Source organism: Microtus oregoni, unplaced genomic scaffold (assembly GCF_018167655.1).
Source record: "Microtus oregoni isolate MIOR12 unplaced genomic scaffold, Mior012 000048F_ref0000485, whole genome shotgun sequence".
Classification (NCBI taxonomy): domain Eukaryota; kingdom Metazoa; phylum Chordata; class Mammalia; order Rodentia; family Cricetidae; genus Microtus; species Microtus oregoni.
The window spans coordinates 17,229,812-17,239,179 of NW_024543222.1; the positions used below are offsets into that span (position 1 = coordinate 17,229,812).

General features: G+C 56.2%; 1 protein-coding gene across 3 annotated transcripts in view; it reads right to left on the bottom strand.

The window, feature by feature from the left end:
* Mpp2 (membrane palmitoylated protein 2) overlaps positions 1-8,845 on the bottom strand; it is a 32,049-nt gene extending 23,204 nt beyond the window's left edge. Inside the window, exons 1-3 of one of the 3 annotated variants that reach the window (XM_041636044.1) lie at positions 8,710-8,845; positions 5,953-6,016; positions 1,561-1,679 (exon numbers count right to left, since the gene is read on the bottom strand). In XM_041636044.1, the coding sequence (XP_041491978.1) occupies positions 1,561-1,679; positions 5,953-5,983 (150 nt within the window). In that variant the 5' untranslated portion in view covers positions 5,984-6,016; positions 8,710-8,845. Of the gene's footprint in view, positions 1-1,560; positions 1,680-5,952; positions 6,017-8,215; positions 8,235-8,427; positions 8,447-8,709 lie in introns of those variants that run through there. The other 2 variants (XM_041636046.1, XM_041636045.1) reach the window with 2 other exon arrangements.
* Positions 8,846-9,368: the final 523 nt, after the last annotated feature.

A 9,368-nucleotide genomic window follows, 5' to 3' on the forward strand; every position in this document is an offset into this window, starting at 1 on the left:
CACTTCCTACCTCCCTCTCTGGCCTTGGCCTTCTCTTCCATCTCTACACCCTCACCACTCCCCAGCTATGGTGCAATCTCAGGCAGACCCCACTCCCAACCTCCTGGTGGGTTTCCTCCCAGCCAGGGCCCCAAGGTCATGTTTTCAATCTCAGGCTTCTTTCACGTCTCCACCTACCTCTGAGCCAAGGATCAAAAGCCCACCTTCTTCTTCCCCTTGGGGGAGGGATTGAGTCATCCCACCCAGGGAAGTCAGTGCCTATCACGAGCTGACTGTCTGGGTCCCTGTTCACTAGATCCTCTCCCCTTCAGTGACTGGTCAAACTTTGCTTCTGATCCCCTGCTTGGACCTTGACCCTTGAATCCCAGGAGAGGAATGCCTGCCTTTCCTCAGATTTCCCAGTGATCAGCCTGACTTCCAGCATGCCCAGCCTTGCCTCCAACCCAGCCCAGGAGCACCCTCCTTCCCCCAGGAGCACTCCCTTCCCCCCAGGATCACTTCCCTTTCCCCAGGAGCACCCCCTTCCCCCCCAGGATCACTTCCCTTTCCCCAGGAGCACCTCCTTTCCCCCAGGAGCACCCCCTTCCCCCAAGGAGCACTCCCTTCCCCCCAGGATCACTTCCCTTTCCCCAGGAGCACCCCCTTCCCTCCCAGGAGCACCTCCTTCACCACAGGAGAAGATTCCCTCTCTTACTGTTGCACCCTCTCTACTAAAGTCAACACCAGCCTCCCCCACTTACAACAGAACCTTGGGTTCCTCATTATGTCCTATCTCATACCATCTCAGCACTACGCTCCTCCTAGCTCTAACTACCACGTGATCTTTAACTGGTCTCTGAAACCCTCCATTTGGCTGCCAGAGCTGGGGGGGGGGGGGGGCTCCCAAACTCCTATGTCACTGTCCCTTCTTGCCTAAAATGTACAAAGCTTGCTTGATACTTGAGGAACAATATCTGAGGCCCCAGGCATGACCCTCAGTGCCCTCCACAATCTGCCACCATCTTCACAGCTCACCGTCCTTGTCTGGCACCTGAGGCCCCAGCTTCACACATCCAAATACCTCTCACTTTGATGCTTCTGCCCAAGCTCTCTTCCTGCCCCTTTCTGCGTCCTCCATACTCAGCTAGCCCCTCCCCCTCTTGGCCCCCTCTACCCCCAGAGGCTCAGGTAGGTTCTGTCCTCGATGCTCCTCCAAGCATGTGCGCATCCGCTCCTAACGTGACATGACGAAATTCTCCTAATTGTCTCTTTTCCTGAGTCTGCCTCCCACCTGGCACACATGCACCAACACCCAAAGGCAGAGAAGTGGGCAGGACCAATCTGGAGATTCCAATACCCATGCATGCTCTTCTCTCAGTCAGATGTTCCCCTTGCCACCTCTCACCAGCCAGGTGCAGCCACATAGAGCCAGGTGCAGCCAGGTGCCACGGAAGCTCATCTACCTGGACCCTCAGGTTCCTCACCCAGGCATGATATCCTTCCACACCCTTTCAGGTGGCTCCTTCCGTCATGTGCCCCATTCCTAGGGTTCCCGAGACCCACTTTCCTGATACACCATACCTTGGCCAGGGATCTGACTATGGGACTTTCCATAATGCCTCGAAGGAAGATCAGGTCCAGTTCTGCAGCTCCGGTGGCGTTGGGGAGGGATCCCAGGTTGTCCAAGACTTGCTGCATGGCTGGGGGAGGGGCAGTGAGATGCTGAGTATCAGCTGGACACAGAAAATGAAAGTTCAGCACAAACCCTCCCATATCCAGCCCCATAGAAGACACCCAGCAGCACTTACTCTCCTTTCACAGACTCCCAGGCAGAGATCCTGGGGACAGGCAACAGTTTTCTTAACCTTTTTTTCCACCCTAAGCAAGGCCAGCCTGAGAAAGTAGGAGGCTACCAGCAGCAGGAACCAGACCAAGGAGCAGGGGCAGGTGTCCCTTTTCCAGATTCTGCCCAGCACCAAAGACTCAGACATCCCACTCAACTTCTAGCTGGGTCAAAGCATGAGGACACAACCACCTGTAGCTGGCAGCCCAGGGGTAAGACAGTGCTTAGAGGGGGGTCCCGGAGTCCAAGCATACCCAAGCAAGCAGCATTGCCAAAGGCCAGGGTCAACGCAGCACCATTCTAAGCTACATACCACTAGCTTAGTGTGATACAGCACGATTCTCTAAGAGACATCATTATTTAGAAATTAATGCATGATTTAAAAAAAGTCAAAACAGAAGCCTGGAATAACAGCAGGGGCTGGAGAAACAAGCACCCAGGGATAGCTGTGGGTACCAAGGATAGATGTCAAAAACCACATCGCCCAAGGGTTGAGCACTATCAGCCTGGGATGAGATGCAGCCAAGGACATCAGTACACCTAAAACTGGTCTCCGAGAATGGGGTAGAAACTGCCTTCACTCCCCGGGGGAGGGGGGGGAAGGTGGGCGGGAGCTCCAGGGGGTGGAAGGAAGGAAAAAAATCAGTGTGCCCAGCTGGGAGCAAAGATGGGCAGGGGGTATCATTACTCTGCCACCCACGCCTACTTCTACATAACAGCATCCAAGCCCTGGAGGAGGGGGAGTGGGGAAATAGGCTCCCTGTCACCTCTCCCCAATCCTGTCAGAGCTCCCCTCCTCCAAAGAGTGAGGGTGGGCAGGAGGGGGCCCTAAGACTGGAGCTTGGGGAGGATGGTTTAGGGCTCCTGAACCCCATTCCTTTCCCGCTCCTCTTCCCCATCTTCTCCATAAACCACAGCCCAGTCTGCCTCCAGACCCTTCCTTTCCAGGTCCGGACTCGCAAGGACCAGAGACTTACAAGGTCCTTCCAGAGCTCTCAAAGAAGGCAAGTCAGAGCCCTTCCCAGTCTGCCAAACGTCCACAGTCCCTGGGCCTGCTCACTGTCTGCCCAGACAATCAGCTATTGAGGGTGGGGGACTGAGCAGGGGGGAGTAATGTCCTCTGCCAGATCAGCTCTTCTGGCCAGTGGGCGTCTAGATCTCCCCTACGGGCACTGCTGCCCAGGTGCCCCAGAGACCACTATGAGAGGGTCAGTTAAAGGGTAAGTACCCCTCCCCTGACCTCTCCCCACTCCTCTTCCTACCTTCCCTGCGAAGCTCTGCCTCTTCAGAGGAGCCCAGGGAAATCCCCTCCAAGGAAGCCCCACTGCCTGGGCTGCAGGCCATGGCGACCCCTTGGCAATCCTGGAACAGTCTCCCGCGAGGCCGGCGCCTTCCCAGCCAGACGCGGGCTGAGCTAAAGAAGGCGGGACTCGCAGAGTGCTGCAGGATCAGCCAATAGCAAGGCTCCGCCTCCTGGACCGCCTTGTTGATTGGCCAAAAGCCTGCTGGTGAGGAGGGGGGCGGTAATGGGTGGGAGAAGGGAGGTGGCAGGAGAGAGTCATGCTAAACTGGCCTGATCCCCGTCACCAGTGCAGGTAGGGAGGTAGCGATGAGACTGGGGTAAGTCCCTCAGGATTGGGCCCTTTCAGCCAGTGTAGAAATTCCCGGCAGAGCTTGACTCCCGTCTGCTTTCGTACCTCTCTCATATGGATGTCCCTCCTCTACTTCTGATGCTGACTCCTACCTGCTCCTGACCTTCACCCTCTCCCCCACGCCAGGCTAGCTTCTTTACAATAACCCCCTCAACCGAAGGAAGCCTTCAAGAACAGCTCTAGGTGCAGGAAGGCAGTAATACCATTTGACAAGAGGCAAGTGTCTTAACCTCACATGCCATCATACACTAGGGCATGGTGTGGGCGGCGGGTGGAGGGAGAGACAGAATGGTGGTACCCACGGAGCAGTAAAGGACCCGCCCCTTAACTCTAGCTTAGTGGTTGCTTCTCCCTTTTGCCATCATTATCCATCAGGTGAAGCATGATGCCCTGGAGCAAGCCAGGCACCTTAGAACTGGGGGAAGGAAGAATAAAAGTGGGCAAGAGCAAGGGGCTTAGTGACGACCCTGTACTCCATGTGAACGCATGCGTACCGTGAGGCCACCACGAGGGCACTGCTGTTGCTGTTGCTGCCACCTCCAGTTAGCCATTCCCAGAGGACTGGCACCAGGTCGCCTTGCACCCCTGGTTGTCATGGCAGCAGGCAGGATAACACACAAGGACGGTAACCCAGGGATGGCAGAGATATTTAAAGGGACAGCCTCATCTGAATGCGGGCCCACATCCTCACCTTGATTCAAGGAGAGGAGTGAGCCTGGTGAAGAAAGAAAAAACAGTGGGACCGGAAGTGAGCTCAGGATGTCTAAACTCCCATGCTGTGTTACCACCAATGCAGCTTCCAAACTCTCCTTATCTAAAGTAAGGGTGAGCCCTTCCATAATAACAAGGGCCATTTTGATCCATGGGGAAGGGATGGAGAAGGAACTTTGCTAGTTTTACCTTTGCAGAGCCCAAAACAGGGATGCCCCCCTGGAAGCAGGTGGTGTGGTGGGAGGTGGGGGGTGGGGAGGAGCCTGACCTCAGATGAGGGGCACAGCTGGGTCTCTGTCAGACCCATGGGAAGTACAATAGCCACCAAATGATAAGGGGCAGGATGCACCCTTAGATTTTGAGGCTGAGAAATCCACAGAGGGCCGGCTAGGGAAAGGGAGCACACTGTACTTCTTCCTTTGGATATAGAAGCAATGAACAGTTCACAGCACTCCATCTAGGAGAACAGGACACCAGGGGGTGTCTGAAAACTCAGGCCACACTCATAGGCACGGGCTCCCCGTCCTGTGTACCCCCATCAAGTGTCCTGCAGCTGGAGCCTATGCCCTATGCAACCCCCCGGGTCACTGCTAATAGGTTTACTTGGCAGCCCCAGATGAGAAGCCTTTAATCACAGGCTCAGGGATGGGTCTCATTCACTCCTAAGCAGCTTTAGAGCGGGCTAGCTGGTGACTAGAGCAGGGGGAGAGACAGGGTGGGGGGGGGCAGGAAAAAACATGAGCCCTCCAAGAAGCTGGGGACATTCCATAGTATGGAGAATGAGCCTTTCCTGGGGGCAGGGGGAATGCGGCAAAGGGGTCACAGTTTAGGTTCTAGCCGGCAGACAGCATTTTTCATTTTCTCAGAGGGTAGGAACAAGGATTTGTTCCATCCAAAGTGGGGACCTGCATGCTTTGCCGAAGGAGCAGCAGGATCCACTGTGAAGAATTCAGGCCTTCTCAGGGAATCTCACAGCTGTAGCCAGAGCTTTCTAGACAAGGAGTCTAATTTTGGTGGGTCTCAGAAAACACTCTAGGAACCACTGGGGTGCGGTGTAGACTTTGGGGCATGAATGCAGGTGGGTGGGGCCCACTGCGATCATCAAGAGTCTGGGAGATCTAGGAGCAAAATTAAAACCACCAGTCCAATCCTACCACTCTGTTTCAGAGGAAACAAGTCCTCCGAGAGAGGTGGCCGGCTGACGACAGGGTAACAACCAGCCACCTCTGCAGCAATGAGTTCTCCCCTCTCATAGCCCTTCAACTCTTTCAGAAGGCTAGGCAGTCCCCAGCCGGCTCCTGGGTTTTGCAGCCTCTGTAGTCTAAGGGCTGTACTTTGTGCAAGCATTCCTACCTGGGGTTTTTGTCTCTCTATTTACACCTACCATAGTTGTCCTGCCCTCTAGCCTCCGGGTAGGCAGAATGTGCTATGGACTTCTCAGTTCCTCCAACCTGTACTATCCTCCAAATCCCAGATTCCTCCCCACATCCTGGGCGCTTCCCTGCCATTCCTGTCCAGCTGCAGTGTGCACCATCTCTGGAGCGAGCACCCCGGCCCTCCAGCAGGTGAGTTGTGCTATGTAACCCAGCGCTACCTGGAGCCAGCGAGGGTCTAACTCTGCTCTCTCTGATCCCAGTGAGGAGGCAGCTGAATGAAGGACTGAGTGTCTGCGTGTGGTATGACTGGGGAGGAGTACAAAGTGCCCAGCTCCTACTGCTGCACCCCTCCAACCACTAAGGTAGACTGACAGCTTCACCCTCTTCTTACCAGACTCGGAGTTCGTGGCGGCAACTGGCATGGTGAGGTCAGCGAGGACTCTGGAATCAGTCTCCTAGAGCGGGAGAGAGAAGGATGAGAAGGTACAGGGCAAAGCCAGGGACATGAGATACTAGGAAGGGCATCCTCTTCAGGAAAAGCCACATAGGAGGAGGAGAGCATTGCCCAGAAATGGGGGGTTGGATTAGCAGAGTGACCCCAAGTGCCCTGGAAGGCAAGAAGAGCAGATAGCACGCCCCTTCTCAAAGGTGGGAGAGACAGGAAGTATCAAAGGCTAATCGGTTTTTCCCAAGCCCCACAGCTGGTAGAAGAGCCACAGTGAAAACCTAGGCTTTATGACGCGTAAGGAAAAAGTATTTCTCACTGGGCATGCCGATGCCCACCACTCAGTGCCGGCCACTCGGGTCAATGCAGAAGGGCCCCTCAGCCCAGGGATCTGAGCCAGCCTGGGAAACATCTCAAAAACAAACAAACAAAATATAATATTTCTTTCTGGTTCTGGAAGGAGATTAAGTGTGAGTCCTGAATAGAAGGCAAAAGCGGGAAGTGTCCCCGGAAGGGGAGCTCCGTGAGAACGAGAACGGACTCCATTACCCACCGCTAGGCCCCACGCCCAGAACCTTTGGGTGTCCCATGAACACTGGTGTCCAGCTGACAGAAATTCTATTTCCTTTCCCACTGTCCTGGCTTCTCTCTCTCCCCCTTCTCATCTACAGGTCCAGAATTGGGACAGGGTGGGGAGGGGGTTCTGCAGCCATAAATAGGCATAAAGTCTACAACCCCACTACCCATCCAGGGTCTCCCCAAGCCGAGAGTGGGTCCTTCATCCTCCCTGGAAAGGATAATGGGGTGACCCACCACTCTTCCTCCCCTTGCCTTCCTGGGCATGTGCTACTGGCTAAAACCCTAATTCCCTAGTTGCCATGACAACAGGAGGCAGTGGCTCACAGCAAGGGTGGGGGAGTAGGGGGAAGCAGCTGGCAGTGCCCACTTTAAGACTAAAGCCTTTTGCACCCCTACAAGGGGGGGAGGGGAGACACGGGACCACTCCATCTCCACCCAAGAATCCAAAATGAGGAGCAGTTACTAACTTTACTAACCACCTCTCTGCTCCTCCTCGCAAGCCTAAACTAATGACCTCAGCTCTGGAGGCAGAAACCACAAAGGTGAGTAGACTAGTTCCTTTTCCTCCTGGATCTTCTCCAGAAGCATTGAACTTGCGGGGGGGCGGGGGGGGACTCCTCTCACACTAGCACCACTGACTGGGGGAAATGTCCAGGCTCCACTGTGCCAGCCAGTGTCCCTTGTGCCAACTCCCCTGCTCTTTCCTAGAGAGCAGGGGGCACCCTCTCATAGCTCAGGCCGTGTTTCCTAGTAAAGGTGCTGGCTGCGGGGTAACTCTTCCCGGAGCCAGGAGACAGGGAAGAAGCAAGGGAGGAGCCTGTCTGAAACCCTAGGCTCGGGAGTCCTGCCCAGTGAGCCCGGGTTTGCTCCCTGAGGAGTTGGTTCCCACGGTGTCGGCTCGCTCTGCCCCACCCCCACCCAAGTCTCTGAGAGGGAGGGGCCGGCTGTGCCCACAGGAGAACGGCAGTGCCAGGCAAGCTAGCCTAGTTCCATGCCAAGGTCCCCAGGCCCAGTCATCACGGACCCAGCACCTCAGCATCCAAAAGCCTAAGCCCAGGTACCCTCCCACTCCCACCTCCACCGCCACCAAGCTATCCATCTTTCCCCACCCCCAGGGTGTCTGGCTGTAGGTGAAGCCCGCCAGCTTCAAAGGGGGAGGTTTCCTCCAGCCTCCCACCCACCCCTCCATCAGTGCTGACACAGAGAGGTGAGAAAGAGGAACGCCTGACAAAGGCACTTTGGAGCCTGGTAGGGTTGTGGGGAGGGCTGGTCGTAACTAGGAGCGGAGGCTGGGGTCTAGGGAGCAGGAGGACGTGCCCGCACTCACAATCAGACCGCCCCCGCCCCTCCAATTCAGTCCTAAGCCGCTGAGCGCTAGGACCCAGGAAGGAGGGGGCGTGATGCGAGCCATCAAAGAAGGCTCTTTGCTTGCGCGCCCGTAGAGACCAGGGGATGAGGTCACTGAATGACTGCTTCCCCCGCCCCTCAACCCCCACTCCCCACCCCCAGTCTTCATTTCCCCACCAGCCTCTTAGTTGACCTAACTTTCTGACCCTGGCTCCTCGCTTCTGGCACGAATTCCCTCTGAAGTCCCCAGGCATTAAACCCTGGCCCCCCGAGACCCGGCAACCTCCTGTTCCTTGCAGCGTTAGCAGGGCAGCTCTTCCCAGGACCCCCTCCCAGGAAGGTCGAGATGTTGGCCTCTTGGGGTGCAGAGTGCCAAGGGACCCAGCACAGTCTCAGTCTAGCTTCCCCACGGCCGGAAGCGCCGGCAGCACGGCTCTTACGTAATGCCGGGATCCGAAGTCTCCCCCAAACCCTGCACAGACCCCGAGCCAATACCTGGGCTCCCCTCAGCTCAGCACCCCTGCGCCCGGTGTCCCTCTGGAGCCCTTACTCTGGGATGGAAACCAGCATCCCTGGAATGAGGGATTCAGTTCTCCTCGCCCGCATCCCTGAGAAAAGAGAGCACCGGGGGCTGCGGCTGGAGAGGGAGGGGGTCGGCTTGGGAAAGGGGCCCGGGAGTTTGGACCTAGAGAATTGGGTCCCCAAGTGCAGTGCCAGGACGAAAAGAAGGCAGGGATTCTGAGGTGGATGCTGGCCGAGAGGCCTGGGGATACCTACCTGCGTCTTGGGGAGCCCCTAGCTCCTGGCGACTCCGTGCAGCCGGGCGCTCCACGGTTATTGCTTGTCAATCGCTAGCCGCGCTCTTAAAGCGGCGAGGCCGCCTAGGCGCGAAGGGGCGGAGACAGAAGAAGGCTGGGACGCGGAAGGGACACAGCAACCTCCCGACCACTGTAAAGTAATCTCACAGCAGCAGGCGGGTGGGCGGGGTGGTAGTGGTTAGCAGACCTCAAAGCCCACGACACCCCCCCCCCCCAACGCGGAGAAGCACCAATGAGTGTCACTTGGCGCCCAGGAATTCTTTAAAAGGGCAATGGTGGAAACCTGAGCCTGGTGGGATCATCACATACACACACACACACACACACACACACACACACACTCGCTTGGTCCAGAATTCTGGTCCCACGCACGCTTTCCTGATTCAGTTTGGAAAAGGAATGGGACATTAGGACACTAACTCCCAGCGGGGCTCATCCAGGGGATGGCGTTAAACATTCAGATGACAAATACCTGCATACCGGGCTTCCAAGAAAATTTGGACCAAAAAATAAAAAAGGGCTGTGTCTTCATGAAGGGGACCAAGACCCTAATTTAGGCCTTGACGCATGGAGTTGGTCCATGCTTCTGTCTGTGGAAGGACAAAAGTAACACTCTCT